The sequence below is a fragment of the Xenopus tropicalis genome, chromosome 1 (genome assembly GCF_000004195.4).
Source record: "Xenopus tropicalis strain Nigerian chromosome 1, UCB_Xtro_10.0, whole genome shotgun sequence".
Lineage (NCBI taxonomy): Eukaryota > Metazoa > Chordata > Amphibia > Anura > Pipidae > Xenopus > Xenopus tropicalis.
This window is the reverse complement of record NC_030677.2, coordinates 44,826,797-44,844,847: the sequence shown is the minus strand read 5'-3', so window position 1 is coordinate 44,844,847 and position 18,051 is coordinate 44,826,797. Positions and strand designations below refer to the sequence as shown.

The 18,051-nt window shown below is 36.8% G+C and overlaps 1 protein-coding gene across 1 annotated transcript; it reads left to right on the top strand.

Annotated features, from left to right (window-relative positions):
- Positions 1 to 202: 202 nt before the first annotated feature.
- primpol (primase and DNA directed polymerase) lies at positions 203 to 15,469 on the top strand. The gene is given in 14 exon segments (NM_001015920.1): positions 203 to 211; positions 1,349 to 1,488; positions 1,692 to 1,872; positions 2,459 to 2,553; positions 4,168 to 4,306; positions 4,547 to 4,568; positions 5,395 to 5,552; positions 6,354 to 6,516; positions 10,479 to 10,564; positions 10,936 to 11,025; positions 11,112 to 11,220; positions 11,813 to 11,895; positions 13,310 to 13,356; positions 13,904 to 15,469. Coding segments are annotated over 5 exon segments (549 nt in total). The 5' UTR covers positions 203 to 211; positions 1,349 to 1,488; position 1,692; the 3' UTR covers positions 5,508 to 5,552; positions 6,354 to 6,516; positions 10,479 to 10,564; positions 10,936 to 11,025; positions 11,112 to 11,220; positions 11,813 to 11,895; positions 13,310 to 13,356; positions 13,904 to 15,469.
- Positions 15,470 to 18,051: the final 2,582 nt, after the last annotated feature.

The following is an 18,051-nucleotide window of genomic DNA, read 5'->3' as shown; positions in this document are numbered from 1 at the left end:
AACTAGTGCAGCTATTAGGAGTTCGTGACTGGAGGCTGAAGACAAACGATAGACGAATTCTCTGGGAATGCAGTTTCTGCATGATATAGCTCCCAGCCTTTACCTTGCAGCAGTAGAGGCGGAGTAATAATATGTTTGGGAATGGGCGGGAAATTTGTATATTGCAGCGGGAGCTGATGTGCGCATTGTTTGGAGATATGAGAAGGAAAAGGTCGGGTGACGTATATGTTGCACGTTATAGTTATATTCATTAGTTATAATTAGTTATAATGAGGAGGTTAAGTATGAAAGCAAATCCTACTCTGTAGTATTCTCCTGTCAATGGGCACAGGGGGTGGATTTTTTTTCTCAATAATACAAACTTGAATGGTATTGGGGCTTTTTTAATAGAAATTTTATTTCTATTTATTTGACATTTTTATTGAAAAGGAATGAGGTGTAAAATATGTGGAACTGGATCCTTATATCACCTTGGGGCCATGGGATTAGTTGGAACTTCTGGAAAAACATGATGGGTTGAGAAATTCATCAATAAATCATGAATCTACACAACTGTAAAGAAAAAAAATACATTTCATTACAGTAGCAACAGCTCCCCTTTAATAGAAGAAAACAATATCTTAAATGTAAAAAACAATGAATAGGTGCACTACTCAATCAGGTATTGTATGGAACCATAATTATAGTATTTCCCTATCAGTATAGGCTCATATAGTGAAAAATGTACCCCTATTGTAAAATATAAGGCTATTATAAGTCACTGGGGAGTTCCACTACAATATAGAAGCACAAGGTTGAAAGCTGGGTGCTTTTACATTGGAAGAGGAAATACAAGACCCAAGAAATTTGTAATGTGACCATCAAGCAGGATAACTTGAATATAATTAGGCAGGAAAAAAGATAGTTTGTACTCAATAAAGTAGGCAAGAAGTCCAGGCACGCTGCCTGGGACCAACGATGAGAACTGATAAATTGCTGTCAGATTAAATAAAGTGGGACAGAAAGTTACAATAAGTAAAAAAAGAAATGGTTATGTAGAGCTATTTCAACTAATTAAAATAAGGGTTCTATCAATTTGGGTTATGCTTCATTCAGAAATTATAGCAGCTAAAAGCATGATGGGCCATGGGCAATTACCCTTTTTCCCTGCACTTATAGGTTAAAATAATATAAGGAAAAAAGAATAAACCTATTTGTACAAAATAATTATTGTGCATCTACTACATGTTGGTGGATTTTTTTTTTTATAATATTAGCCATTTAGTAGTAAATTATTTTTTTTATAAAATATGTCCATGCACTGTTGTGCAGAGGGGTTCATGGCTGCTACATCTTTAAATCTTTTCAGAGCTGTCATCACCGAGCTGGAGATTGCACACTGAAAAAGAACCTGGTACTTACTTTGACAACAGTGGAGGATATGATGGGGCTACACATGGAGGTAGCCAACCCTGCTACATAACTCTGCATTTCAGACCTAGGTGCAAGGTACACAACTGACCCTGTAAAGTAGAGGAGGGGGTGCGTGGCCAGTGCGTAAAAAAGGGGTTATCTGTCCTTTAATTTACTAGAATGTGACAAATACATACTGGCAAGTAAAAGGTAGCAGTTATTTATTTATGGTGTCATTTTCAGTCATTTTTGTTCTCTGATATATTTTTTATACACCATTTGTCATTTGTTTTAAAAAGCATGGAACGGAAATGGGAAGAAAAAACGAAGCATGTGGAGGAACTGGCAGATTATTATAGAAGACATCCGCTTAGTTTTCCTTACAGGCCAAAGCTTGCCAAGCCATGGCTGCCATCTTCTGTCTGGAAACTTTTCCCTCGACAGGCTCTAGCATTTAACTTTGCCAAAATGTGTAAGGAGGTAAGTCAAAAAATATATACTCCAAAAAATATGTGTACTACAAATCTGTACAAAGCAGGGAATACATTCCTTTTTATCTGTTTTTGTTTTGACTTTCTTAGTTAGTTTCTGTTCTATACTGCTCCCCATATTAGATGATTTACTTGCAGCCTGTAAACATGCCTATATGCATAAATATCTTAAGGACCCCCTTATGGAATGGTGAGGGCCACTGTGCCCTGTGATTTTCTCTTCAGTCTAATTTTTTTCTTTCTCCCAGTGGTTGCATTTCACATTAAGATTTCCTAATAAGTTCTTTAGCAAAGAAAAACTTTGCAATAGAAAAATTCCCCAATTTTTTTTCACCTTTCACTCTTTTGCCATTGCCACAACAAATGATGCCCTTTTTCTCACCCCAACACTCTGCTTAATTAAACTTTACTTTTTAAAAAAAATTCTGTTTTCCTCTTCTGTATTGCTCTTTTCCTTTACCTTCCCCCTTTTCATTGGTGTTTCAATTCCATTCTCTTTAATTCATCTGTTTAACATTTGCATGCTGTATGTTATTTTGTACCTGCACATTGCATTCATTTTTGTCTTTGTGTAGGATGTGCATGTTTTTGCCTTGGAGACAGTCATTGATGATACAGAGCGAAGATTATATCTTGTAACAACATATGCAGAATTTTGGTTTTATTACGTGTAAGTACATACCAGTTTCTCTATCTTTTTTATCTTTCTTTTGTTGTTATAGTTTAACTACAAATAATTTATTAGGTTGCCAGATAGTCCTTAAAATAAAAACAAAAATGTTTTCTTAGGCCCCTTAGCGATATACTGAATACTGTGTTCCAAAACGTTGGGGTTTTCTCAATCCACACATGTCTGCTTTTTCTGTTTATTACATTTTGTCCAACTGGTGGTATGTATATTATGCATTGTAACTGTATTTACTGTTTTGTGAATATTTACCATATAAAGAGCATTATATGTTAAACATACCATTTGCTGCCTTTTTGTAGGTTAGTGGTTGTGCATTGAGTAATTGATATAACTACACACCTTAGGGACCATATAATGACTATTTCCAAACTCCCAGAACAAACCCCTGCAAGGCAGAGTATGGCACACACAGGCAGCATAGGGCAGGCAAAGTATGGGGTACACAGGCAGCATAGGGCAGGCAGAGTATGGCACACACAGGCAGGGTAGGGCAGGCAGAGTATGGCACACACAAGCAGCATATTTCAGGCAGAGTATGGCACACACAGGCAGGGTAGGGCAGGTAAAGTATGAGGCACACATGCAGCATAGAGCAGGCAGAGTATGGCACACAGGCAGCATAGGGCAGGCAAAGTATGGCACACACAGGCAGCATAGAGCAGGCAGTACATACAGTGACACAATACTGGCACTGGTCTGTCTGAGCTGTGAGCAATGTGGGAGTTTACAGTCTGAGCCTGAGGTGTGAACAATGCAGGAGGTGAACAATTCCAGGATTAAAAAGTGTGAACAGTACAGGGTATTTTATGTTTAAACAATACAGGGGGATTACAGCCTGAATTTGAGATGTAAACCATGCAGGGGGCCAGTTAATCTCGGTACTGATACCATTTAAATTTTACACAAAGATAAACAGTCACAGCAGCCAGACAGGTGGGGGGCACACAGAGGACAGCTCTGGACCAATGAGGAAAAGAGCATTTCACCAAAAGAGCCTAATATCAACTATAAAGCATAGTGGTGGAAATATTATGGTCTGGGGCTGCTTTGTTGAATCAGTGCCTGGGCAGCTTTCCATTATAGAATCCACTATGAATTCTTCATTGTACCATCTGTCAGAGCATTGAAGGTTAACTGAAAGTGGGCCTTACAACATGAGTGCCCCTAATAATTACAATAAATCCACCAAGGAATGGCTAAAAAAAATAAATAAAAGGGTTCTGGAGTGGCTCCAAAGCTCCCATCTAAATCCTTTGGAGATGCTGTAGGGGGATATGGAACAGGCTGTGAAACACCCCAGAATTACACAGCTGAATAAAATCTGCATGGAGGAGTGGGAAAACTTTCCTGCTAGTCAGTGTCAGAGACTGGAAGACTGCTAAATATAACATGGTGACAGAGGAGGTGCCATTTGTGATTTGTCTAGTGGGATTTTCCATTTCTTTTGCCATGTTAATTTATGAAGTCTGTTCTCAAATCCACAGGTACACCATTCTATTTAATCTAATTATTACATGGTACTTGGTACTGTTGTAGTGGGAGGCATAGTTCAATTATTTCTCTTGATTAAATATGCAATTTTATTTTTTTCAGCAAACAACCAATTTCCCTGAGTCACTGCTATGAAGTCATTCCTGCTGACACTGTGTGTAAGCTTTACTTTGACATTGAATTTTACAAACCTGCAAATCCAGAAGTAGATGGTAAAAAAATGGTTGCTCTGGTAATTGAAGTAAGTATTGAACATAAGAAAATATATGGTTTTAAAATTTTGCCAACCGTATTTAACATTGGCACTTGTAGTTATTCCTCATTTTTTATGTGCCAGAATATATAAAGGATGTAGCTTATAAAGGGTCACATGATCTAATTAATATCAAAACTGCATACCAGTATTTTACAAAAACCTGTATTCAAATTCCAGTTTGTTTGTGAATATTTACTTATTACGCTGTTGCTTTCCTTCCTCTAGTACTTCAGCACAAAACTTAAAGAAATGTATGGTATTAAGTGTTCTCCAGAATGGGTTTTAAACCTGGATTCTACCACAAAAGAAAAATTCAGTCGTCATTTAATATTTGTGTTGCCCAATGCAGCCTTTAAAGATAACATCCATGCTGGTAAGTTGCGCTTATCATGCTGTAGCTGTTTCTTAACTTCACATTTTAGATCATATTGTAAGATCATATTGTATCATACAAGAAACCAAGCAGTACTCAACCATATAAAGTAATCCACAGACTAAGTGGTTTTTAGGTGAATTCCAGTGTGCTTGTGGGAGTTCACTGTGTATGAGACGTTTGATTGGACAGATATACCATGACATTTAGGGATACTTGAATTCTGTGAACAAATGTTTACTGTTCCCTTTTAACTGCTTTTGTTTTAGCCCTGTTTGTTAGGCTAATGGTGCACAAAGCTGATGGTCATCTTTCTTTGCCTGTGTTTCCTACGCAGCCAGAAAAAAACAGCTAAACTCCTTCTTGGTGTATTGACAGGCATGCCATTAGCCTTTGAATGCATGTATGGAGCATATATTGCAGCAAAAACATGAAAGTATGTTTTTTTTGGTGCCAGAATCCACTACATAGGTGCTCACAGGCAGACGCCATGCCAAGAGGAGAAAAGACATTCATTGGCCCTGTGTGCCATATAAGCAAAATGTAATATATTTAATGTAACAATGTAATGCATTTCCAAATCTTAATTCGTGTCTTTATTTTGTTGCCTTGCAGGTAATTTTATTAAACACGTCTTACAGCCATTGTTGCCTTTGGCTGGTTACAAACCTGTGAGCCAAGATGTATTCGGGGCCAATAAATCACCCTGCCTTCCTGAAGCAAAGAATTTTTGTGATGCCAGTAGAAAACCAAGCCAAGCAAATGCAGCCAAACATGTCCATAGTATTGAGAATGGTGACCTTTCTTCTCTAATTGTGAGAGATAAATATGGTGGGAGCCAGCTTTTAATCGATCTAGGTAAAAAAATTTATTAATATTACAGGGCAAGTGACCTAGAACACCTACATGCCTCCCCTAGTTTACTTCTCTAAATATAGCACTACCTTATGTGACCCTTTGTTAATCAGGAAGGTACAGGTTCATGCTCTTCATTGTGCATTACAAAGACATGCACCTGGGGCTTGCAGGAACTGAACCCACCAACCCCACCCCCTTATAGCTGTCTGAGAGTGATGGGTTCCAGATACAGTGCTGATGTACTTTCCCTGATAACTTATCTTAGAAATATTTGTTCGGAAAATGGTTAAGGCCTATGACACAAAGAAAATTTTATTGCTCTCCCTAAAGCACAGTTTGCCACTCTAGTGTGGGCAATAAAATGTCCAATGATAGGTTTTCATTGGTGTCAGTGTGAATTGAAAAACATTTGTATAGTGTAAGTGCTGGAAATTGCTTTTATCTGCATTTCGTAGTGTTTTATATGATACAAACATTCTAGCGTGAGCAATATCCCATGTGTCCTAACATAGACAATTTTTGTGTTTTTTTAAATGGCACATGATTTATTTTAGGTGTCCGAGTTCCTTTAAATGTTTTTATAGTGAGCCTTTACTTAAACTGACCAATTACAATGAATTATAAATAGAGTAATACAAATTAGTCAGTTTAATCACTTTATCTGTTGTTGAGATCCCACAGAGATACAATTACATATCAGAGGTGAACTTAATATATATGTTGCAAACTTATTTATATTCTGGCTTTCTCTGACATACCATTGGTTAACCATATTTTATTTGGTTTTTAATAACAACTTAGGAGTTTACACAAGGAACCGAAATTTCCGATTGTACAAGTCTTCAAAACTGGGCAAAAACGTGCCCTTTATGTTAGCCGAGGACAATAAGTTCAGAAGCAAGCCACCAAAAGATTTTTCTGCAGAAGAGCACATTTTTCTCTGCTCGTTAATTAGCAATGTCAGGTAAGCATTATTGCTTATATTCCCATGCATTGTGTGTGCTGCAGGCTTCACCAAATGTGTAGGCATAAGCTTTAATTTTAAGAACTGGCAGTTTATATTATTCTAAGAAAATAATTATAAAATGAACACAAAATTCTTTGTAATAGTAGTTAAGTTTAAATTATAGGTAATCCAAGGCTAATTATGACTTATGGAAATGTACATATTTGTAACTGTACATAGAAATTTGAGTTTACAAAGGTTACAAGGAACTGGCCCAGAATTAAATCCAAGTTACCCAGACGATATACAGTATATACTGAATAGTCGCAAATATGTTTGTAGTCCAACAAGAAATGCACTGTCAGTTATCATATATAACACAAGTAATACATGACTGTAAACAGTAGTGACTAGTGTAGCTGCAGTATAAGTAATAAATAACCCTGCATTTATAATGAAAGTTAAGAATCCGTACACTTTGCCAGGCCAGCTTCATTCTGAATATGAACTTTTCTTACTTGCATGACCTTCCATGACCTTAGTTTTTTCAGTTTATTGTTTTCAGATGCACCAAAAATAAAGTGTTTTTTTGCTTTCATTTTCTCACCATTTTACTAATTTAGTTTAAAGTTTAATACTTCACCTCATGTCTTCTTGGAGCAGCAATTAAAGGAGAAGTCACGTACTCTGTTAGCTGTTCTAATTTGATGCATAAATCAATACTTTTCTTACCTTTGGCCCAGCTGAGCACAATCCCTGAATTTCATTAAAGGCTGCTGTTGATACAATAGTTGCTAATATTGCACAGATGCTGCTATACAATGTAGCAAATTGTAATAGCTCTGAGACTACCTGTATTGCTCTGCTGCTAGACTAAAAACACCAGAAAGAGGAAAATGAAAGTGTCAACTTTTATTTAAAAAAAAAAAAAACAATAGTTAAAATATAGAATGCAACTGCTGTACTGTCTGAAAATGTTAATACAACATTGTAGAGATATTGCACCTCCAATAAAATTAATTTCACATTACTGATTAGGTTACAGTCCCTTTTCTGCTTTTCCTTTAACATATAACACCCAGAACAGTCTTTTTAGGTATGTTTTTGTTTGGCTTGCAAATGGCCACTGACTTCAATTTCATTCTTAGGTATCATTTTCATTTTGCTTGCTGCTCAGACATTGCTGAATAGGGCAGCACATAATTACAAAACAGTAAAAAATATTTATTTCATACAGAATAATTATATAAATTGTCCTTTATCCCCTTCATATCCTTTGCCATTCTATCCTTTTATCCTTATATACTTAATATGGGCTGCCTAACCCAAGAACAGAAGCACCAAGTGATATTTGATACTGAGAATCTAGTACAAGAGACATGGATTAAGGCCTCTGCCTTTAGACCTTTGTGTCCAAGTTTTCTGGACAGTATTGCATCAGCTTTACCCCCTGAGTTATAATAACTCTACAAATTAATTTGACTGGTAATGTTACATTTGTCCTGCTAATTTAATTAGGGGCAGCAAATACTTTAAGCCCAAATTGCAACCCCTTTCACTTTTATCTGACTTAATGCCGTTTTTCTTAACTTGTGTTTTCTTAGAAAAATTTCTCTGAGCTACAAATTGTTTTTGAATCCATTATGCACATTATGTTTTAATGAACATTTTCAATTGGATGATGTAATATTACTGTATTAAAGGTAATCTTGGAAACCCACTTAAAAAGCATAGGGACTCATTTTTGAGTCCTGAGACATAGGTTAAGAATCTCTATGTATTAAAGGTATTAAAGTGTGAGTACACTGTATTGCTTTCAGCAATGTATCATTATCACATTAACTTTTTGAACTGTTTATCTCAGTATTTTTTTAAAGGAACAGTAACACCAAAAAATGAAAGTGTATAAAAGTAATTACAATATAATGTACTGTTGCCCTGCATTGCTACAACTGGTGTGTTTGCCTCAGAAAGACTACTATAGTTTATATACAGTGGTGTGAAAAACTATTTGCCCCTTCCTGATTTCTTATTCTTTTGCATGTTTGTCACACTTAAATGTTTCTGCTCATCAAAAACCATTAACTATTAGTCAAAGATAACATAATTGAACACAAAATGCAGTTTTTAAATGAAGGTTTACGTTATTAAGGGAGAAAAAAAACTCCAAATCTACATGGCCCTGTGTGAAAAAGTGATTGCCCCCCTTGTTAAAAAATAACTTAACTGTGGTTTATCACACCTGAGTTCAATTTCTGTCGTCACCCCCAGGCCTGATTACTGCCACACCTGTTTCAATCAAGAAATCACTTAAATAGGAGCTACCTGACGCAGAGAAGTAGACCAAAAGCACCTCAAAAGCTAGACATCATACCAAGATCCAAAGAAATTCAGGAACAAATGAGAACAAACGAGAACAAAAGTAATTGAGATCTATCAGTCTGGTAAAGGTTATAAAGCCATTTCTAAAGCTTTGGGACACCAGCGAACCACAGTGAGAGCCATTATCCACAAATGGCAAAAACATGGAACAGTGGTGAACCTTCCCAGGAGTGGCTGGCCGACCAAAATTACCCCAAGAGCGCAGAGACAACTCATCCAAGAGGCCACAAAAGACCCCAGGACAACATCTAAAGAACTGCTGGCCTCACTTGCCTCAATTAAGGTCAGTGTTCACGACTCCACCATAAGAAAGAGACTGGGCAAAAACGGCCTGCATGGCAGATTTCCAAGACGCAAACCACTTTTAAGCAAAAAGAACATTAAGGCTCGTCTCAATTTTGCTAAAAAACATCTCAATGATTGCCAAGACTTTTGGGAAAATACCTTGTGGACCGACGAGACAAAAGTTGAATTTTTTGGAAGGTGCGTGTCCCGTTACATCTGGCGTAAAAGTAACACAGCATTTCAGAAAAAGAACATCATACCAACAGTAAAATATGGTGGTGGTAGTGTGATGGTCTGGGGTTGTTTTGCTGCTTCAGGACCTGGAAGGCTTGCTGTGATAGATGGAACCATGAATTCTACTGTCTGCCAAAAAATCCTGAAGGAGAATGTCCGGCCATCTGTTCGTCAACTCAAGCTGAAGCGATCTTGGGTGCTGCAGCAGGACAATGACCCAAAACAAACCAGCAAATCCACCTCTGAATGGCTGAAGAAAAACAAAATGAAGACTTTGGAGTGGCCTAGTCAAAGTCCTGACCTGAATCCTATTGAGATATTGTGGCATGACCTTAAAAAGGCGGTTCATGCTAGAAAACCCTCAAATAAAGCTGAATTACAACAATTCTGCAAAGATGAGTGAGCCAAAATTCCTCCAGAGCGCTGTAAAAGACTTGTTGCAAGTTATTGCAAACGCTTGATTGCAGTTATTGCTGCTAAGGGTGGCCCAACCAGTTATTAGGTTCAGGGGGCAATTACTTTTTCACACAGGGCCATGTAGGTTTGGATTTTTTTCTCTCTAAATAATAAAAACCCTCATTTAAAAACTGCATTTTTTGTTTACTTGTGTTATCTTTGACTAATAGTTAAATGTGTTTGATGATCAGAAACATTTTGTGTGACAAACATGCAAAAGAATAAGAAATCAGGAAGGGGGCAAATAGTTTTTCACACCACTGTAAGTAAGCAGCTGTGTAGCCATGGGGGCAGCCATTCAAAGGAGAAAAGGCACAGGTTACTTAGCAGATAACAGAAAAATCCCAATTATATGGGGCTTATCTACTAGTTATCTGCTATGTAACCTGTGCCTTTTCTCGTTTTATCCAGCTTGAATGGCTGCCCCCATGGCTACACAGCAGCTTATTTATATCAACTATAGTAGTCTTTCTGAGGCAAACACACCAGTTGTAACAATGCAGGGCAACAGTACATTATATTGTAATTACTTTTATACACTTTCATTTTTTGGTGTTACTGTTCCTTTAATGTAAAAATCCACATTAATAATGAAGGGCATATATAACGTTTATTTTTTTCAGATTTTCAGATTCTTTAAAGATTTTGACATGTAGCAGCCCTGACTATCGAACAAGCAAAGCTGCTTCACATAACAATAAAAATCCAGGTAATGTCTTTTCAACATTTTGTACTACTATATTATTTGAAATCTTTTCTTCATTGCTGGCTTGCAAAGGTGATTACACTAGCCAATAATAGCTAGAGCAATAATAGAGTCAACAGTTTATTGGCCTTTGTATGGGGCCTGCTGGCTGACTTGTTGGACCGATATCTGGCCAAAAATCAAGTAGATATCACGGAGGTTTTATTTTCACCATTGGGGGAATAATTTAGGCCTCTTGCTTAAAGGCATAGGGTTTCAAGTTTGCCAGTAGTCTGGACAGCTATGCTGACTCATGTATGTGATGTGCTGTCAGGCTGATTATCTGCTTCTGTTACATGGAGATATGTTGTAACAATGTTTTTCTTCCCATCCAGGAGTCACTATGAAGGGGTTTCAGGTCTCACCATACCCAGAAATTGATGACTTCATTCTCTCTCTTGTTACACGAGAAGGCTTTCAAGGAAGTATGGGTTATTTGGCGTTTAATTTTTTTATTTTCACCACAAAATGCAGAATGGAACTTTGTTACAAACAATGCATATTTCCACAGGCATTCGCTCCTGGCACTATTTTTCATCAGAGGAACTGCTTGTTTATGAGACTGCTAACTACCGGTGGTGTGCAAACATAAGAAGAGCCCACAAAAGTAATAATGTCATGTAAGTTGTATTCTCTCTATCTGCTAAAATCATGCAAGGAATTTATTTAATTACTTTTTCTTTAAAATAGTAAGCACCTTAAGGTGACTAATTATAAATGGTCACAATAGGAGATGGTTTTCTTTTTTGTTTCAATTATTTTAACTGTTTATAAATGGTAACCATATAAAGTGAAGCATTGTTCCTGGGAGCTGCTGTTGTACAGCTATAGGTGTAAATATAGGGGATGATTTACTTGAATGTTCGATATTTATTAAGTGCAAAAAAAAAAATCAGAAAACTCTAATGTAAAGCGTCGTCATCTAAAAGCTTGCAAGTTAAAGTCGAAGTGAAAGGGAGTTGTCCTAGGCAAAATTCAAGCCATTTTTTCAATTCCAAATTTTCAAGTTTTTGTAAATTAAATTCAAGGATTCAAGTTTTTTTCCATGTTTTTACTCAGTCGTGTTTTTTTTATTCAAATTTTTACGTTTTTTTTTAAGTCTAAAATATACAAATTTGAACACTGATAAATAAGCCCAAAAGTGTATGCAGTTTAACTACATGGTTTTGTTTCTGCCTCTGTTCTCCCATGCATTGTTTTGTACACCCCAAGGCTACTGGTGGATGTAAAGAGAGAAGTCTGGTATCAGAAATGCCATGACCCCATATGTAGAGCACAAAACTTCAAATCAGAATGTAAGTTCACTCTTTTGGATTACAGAATTGTCTATACTTTTTTCTTATTGGTCTGTACTTTTGTTCTGTTCTGATAGGCAGCATTTTCTCATTTTGGTGTGTCAAATTCAAGGTTGCTTGTGTTACAACATTTGTATTACACATGTATACCCCAGCAACCAATCAACAAGTACTCGTTTTCTGTCTGAATGCAAACATCTCATTATTTACTATGGGTTACGTCTCAAAGCAGTAAAGCACATCCTCATGAACTGAAACCTCTATCTGCTTTGATAAACATGACAATTCATTTCAATGCATTAACACTCTTTTGGAGCAGTGGAACTGGATTTAGACGCAGTGATGAATAACAGTTTACAGTTACAGAATGGATTTGGTGAAAGAATGCTGACTGTAAAGTTTGATGGATAAGGAATAATTGTGTTTATCATGGTTTAGCTAGAGCTCATATGAAAGCAAATCTTAATCGTACAGCATACGCTTTGGGGACAGACTTTTTCCTGTTTTAGTATAGAACTTACACAAATATACACAAAGTAAGGTTTGTAAAGAATGAGTTTGCAGAGATGTGTGTGGAAGAACCTGATTGACCTGCACAAACACTGAACCTCAGCCCAGCTGATCACTCATGGGGTAAAACCAAGTGCAAATTAGCTGTGGCTCTTCAACAGCAGTGCCCAACCTCTCTAATACTCTTGTTACTTAATGGAAGCAAATCTCACCAGCAATGTTTCAAAATTAAGTGGAAAGTCTTACAAGAAGAGCAGAGGATAAAAGAGCATTTGAGAGATGTTGGACATACAGGTGTCCAGATACTTTTGGCTATATTGTTTAGTAATTGTTTTGGTAATATTGTATTTGATATTGTACTTATCCCTTAAAAAAGGAATAGTAAAAAAGTGATGTTGTACTTTCATTTTTCAGTGATGCTAAAGTCACTAAACCATTCATGTAAAAACTATTTTTTTAACCCTTTTTTTCAGTAATATCCCTTTAGTTATTGTGAACCAAACTCAAGCATTAATAAGCTCTCCAGCTGTATCAAGGAAGTAAAAGGAATAAAGGAACATATTTTATTCAGACAAATTAAGAAACAAATTTAGACACAATTAAGACTCAATTTGCTAACTCAAGTAAATATTGTCATGAACTTTCAAATTACCTTGTACCTGTATCAGTTACAACAAATGTTTATCTTATTTTTAAATTAAATATATTCCGTTTTATGACATATATAGCATGTCATGTGAGTTTACTCAATAAAGAAGTGCCGCGTAACCCATGTAAAGCATCATGCTTGCTGTTGTCCTTACCTACTTAGTAATCTGTGTGGTTGCTGCTGCATTTGTTTTTGAGTATAAAACCATTCTTAGTATATATCACACATGTTTTAAGAATTTGTTTGTTATTTTAGGTCTACCCTTACCATCTGAAGTGTGTCTTCCTTTTCTTTTTAAAGAGGTCAGTGTAACAGTCTTCATATGAACATAATTATATCTATGGGTGTGAAAGTGGAGCAGGATAAATGTTTTGTAGGCCATTCTGAAACTCTGGCTGAAATTGTTAGATGTTGATGTTACTGTTAAAGCTGTATCATGCAGTATGGATTAGTAGTGTTTATATTTTACAATAAAATTATGGGGTTTAGCACACTGTGGACTTGTTCCATCTTTGTATATATCGCTAATAGGAACTGACCAATTGCTCACCACTGTGGGGGGGGGGGGTCTGTGCATTAGTCACACTATAACATTGCAATGACATTGCCCTTTAATAGCAACTTGGCGGTGCTGTTTTAGTGCCTGTTTTTTGTGTAACTCTGCCATGGCAAGCAGCTTGGATGTGTATACATTTTGGTATGCAGTGAAGGTATGCTCTCTTTCCAAAAAGACTTACATAACATCTGTAGCATCTGCATAGTCATGGTTGATGATAGATGCAGTGGATGGTACACATCCAGTAGGATACATTCTAATACGCTCTTAATAAAAATGTGTAAATATTCTAGGACGATGAAGAATCTATTTTTACAATGGATGAAAATGGAAACATCAAGGAAACCAAGATAAACAGATCTCTTGTGCCAATGGCAGACAAACCATCCATTGCTAGATCTGGTGAGACCATGGGACCTTGGGAGAGACACTGTGATAGTGAGATTGATGATGCATGCATCCTGGAAGCTATTGAAGATATAGAGTTTTCAGATGCAGTGGACACCAGCCTGGCACATTTGGAATTAGATGATGTAGGAATACCAGATGAAGATATAGCGTTTGTTAACGCAGTGGACACCAGTCTAGCACATTTGGAATTAGATTATGTAGGAATACCAGATGAAGATATAGTGTTTGTTAATGCAGTGGACACCAGCCTGGCACATTTGGAATTAGACGATGTAGGAATACCAGATGAAGATATAGCGTTTGTTAATGCAGTGGACACCAGCCTGGCACATTTGGGTTCAGATGATGTAGGAATACCAGATGAAGATATCGAGTTTGTTAATGCAGTGGACAACAGCCTGGCACATTTGGATTCAGATGATTTAAAAATATCAGATGAAGATGTAGCGTTTGTTAACGCAGTGGACAACAGCCTGGCACATTTGGATTCAGATGATGAAGATATAGAGTTTGTTAACGCAGTGGACACCAGCCTGGCACATTTGGATTCAGATGATGTAGAAATACCAGATGAACTTTTATTAAAATCTCTATATGAACATGAAATGTTTGCCAGCAAATAAACATATTTCTCTCCCCCTGGTTATTGTGGATTTACAAGTGCAATATACAGCAGAACACAAGAAAGAAGAATATGTGATGTGTTTGTCTTTAAACCTAAAACAGCCAAATGTCTATTTTCTTTAAAGCATATATTTACATGGAGCAGTGCAATGAGAACCCAGGCTGAGCAAGTTTAAAACTGAATATATATATTTTTTTTAAAAACAGCCTTAAATTACTCCTTTTTTTTCAAATGTTTTTTTCCCATTTTTATCAAATTTAACATTTCTTTGCTATGTTTATTTTTCTTCTAGCATCCCATATTTTTTTAATTCACTTCTGTATGTATTTTATGTTTTAGCTGTTGCCTTTAGATTGTAAATGCCTTTAGATTGTAAACTTTTGCAAATAGGCCCCTCTTTACCTAGTGCCATTGTACTGCACTATGAGAAATCCTGGAGCTTTATTTATATATATATATATATATATATATATATATATATATATATATATATTACAATGTTATTTATTCTTAATTTTTCTAAGGCCTGGCTCATCAATACTGTATGTCATGAGGCTCTCTAATAACATGTATGTTTTTTTTGTGCAGGCAGAAATATTACATACCTATGTTTAAGTGGACAAACTATAGTATTTATAAGAGTGGTTTTAACTGAAAAAAAAAAATTCTTATGTAAATTATAGTTGTATACAATTTCAGATTTTTTTCTATGATATCTACAAAACATATGCTTTAATTTGTTTTGTAAAATGTAATTTCTGTCCCAGTTCCAATAACTATTTTACATGCCATAAATATTGACATGCAATAAAACCTCAGTTTTACATACCCTTTTTTTTTTTTTTTTACCCGTGCACTATTTTGGGATCTGGATCATAATAACCTCGTTGTGTACGATATTCGGTGCGTGTATGGCAACTCGGTGAGGCGACCGATATTGCAGAAAGCTGCAGATATTGGACGACTCGCCGATCGGGCGGGTTAAAAGAGTTTGATCAGGCGCCATTGAAGGCGCCTGAGCAAAATCTGCCTTCAGGGCTGAATCGGCAGAAGGAGGTAGAAATCCTTGTTTCTACCTCCATATCTGACGATTCAGCCCTGAACGTCAGTGGAGGGTTGGAACGATCTTTCACGCGAAAGCTCGAAAATCTCCACGTGTGTGGCCAGCTTTACTCTGTCAATAGCCATATAAAAGTATTTTGTTTGCTGTAAATCCACAATAGTTGTAATGATTAAAACAACAGATGCTATCATAGCAAATCTACCATTAAAAAAGGATTTAGTATTTTTAGAGATGAAATACAATGTGCACCCAAGTCCTCTCATGCATTTTAGTACTAGAAAACCCCAACACTTACATACAGTATGTAGCCCTTCTGAAAACACATGTTTCTATATAACTTTATCAGCCATTATTGCAAAAAGAAATGTATGAAATAATGTTGCAGATGAAAAGTCCTACCACCTTTCTTTTTTTTGTTTTTTTGTCTGAACTGCTTGGTTATTTCCAAAGAACATACTGATCTAAGAGAATGGCCCGCCTGAGAAGAATGTATCATGCATGGGGGAATACAGTCAAATGAAAGTTTGGGAAACTCTTCTTTGAAATTTTGTTTATCATTGGCTGAGCTTTTAAAGTAGCAACTTCCTTTTAATATATAACATGCCTTATGGAAACAGTAGAATTTCAGCAGTGACATAAAGTATTGGATTAACAGAAAATATGCAATATGCACCATAACAAAATTAGACAGGTGCATGCCCTTGAATAAGTCATCTGTCGTTAGTTGTTGCACTATAACCCATAGGCTCTGCTTTAGCATACTGACCAACAACGCAGAACATATAGGGCAATAACTTAATGGCACCTAGATGTTCACCCATTACCAGCGCAATCAAATACAGATCACGAGTCCCATGAACAATGTAACAACCCTCCTGTTGCGCTGACAGCTAGAGTAGCTGGAATGTGTAAGTGCCAGCAAATGTAGATATTGCATTGCTGTAGTTGCTGCTTCAAGCCTTTGCCTGCCAGCACACTCAGCAACAAAAACATTTGGCTGAATGCTGATTACATATAAGCAAATACATAAAATGTATCTACTCCCCAGTGAAGCTTCTATCAAGACCTAAATAAAAATTTTGCGCAATGCGAACGGTGGGATGCAGGGGGGCCTAACATACGTCCACACGGGGGGGGGGGTGCTAGCGTACCCGGCGTATAAGACGACCCCCGACTTTGGCACAGATTTTTCGGGGTTAAAAAGTCATCTTATACGCCGGAAAATACGGTACCTTCTGCAATTTCAGCAACCAGATCTGAACTCCTACGCTTCAGGTCAGACCACAGACGCTGGAGCTGGCGGAGGTCCACATCAAGGGCAAACCCGGCGAGCAAACCTTCACTTAGCTCGCCCAGGATTGCCCTCTTCCTTTCGTGGACCCCTAAGTCCCCCGGCGGCGGGTCGTCATATCCTGAGCGCAGGAGCATGCTGATAATATAGCGCCTATCCCCTGGTAGCAGATAAGAAACCCCAGGCATGATCCTCTCTGTAGTGTGGCTGCAGGCTCAATGCCACAAAATGGCCCCAAGTCGCACATGTCACAAGATTACAAAATCGCCACAAAATGTCCGCAAGTCGCGAGATTACAAAGTCGCGACAAAAAAAAAATCGCCAAAATATACATAGTAATGTATTTTGCGCGACAAAATATTCTCCGCTACAGTACTGTATATTATCGCGACAACATATTCACCGCTATAGTACTGTATATTATCACGACTAAATATACACCACTATAGTACTGTATAATATCGCGACTAAATATTTACGACTATTGTACTGTATATTTTGGCGACTAAACTTTTACCGCTATAGTACTGTATATTAATAGCAAAATTCCATACATGCCAAGACTTTAGTAAAATTGAGTAAAAAGACATACTTGAATAAATAACACTGTAAGTCCATATTTTATTGGCAAAAACTCATTTACTGTACTTTTCTATAATTTTTCGCCTGCCTGTAGTAGGTGTTAATTTTTGCATAGCCAAATGCGATATTTAGCGCGCCTAAGTTATAGTGAATCATGCAATCGTATTCTTTTCAGCGTGGAAATTAATGCATGCGTTAAAACTAGAGCGAGAAATACCGCATGCGAAAATGGTGACTCAACACACGCGATAATACTATGGTGAATCGCGCGCTAATTATCGCGACTTATTTAACGCAAAAAAGCATGCGATAATTTTTATCGCACTTTAGTGAATCGGGCCCTATATTGTTAAAAAAATCGGATGTTTCGGTCCTCACTAGGACCTTTAACAATATGTCTTGAATAAACTTTTGACAAATTTTAAGGGTGTGCCGGCCACGGAATATTTATTTCTAAATACTTGAATTT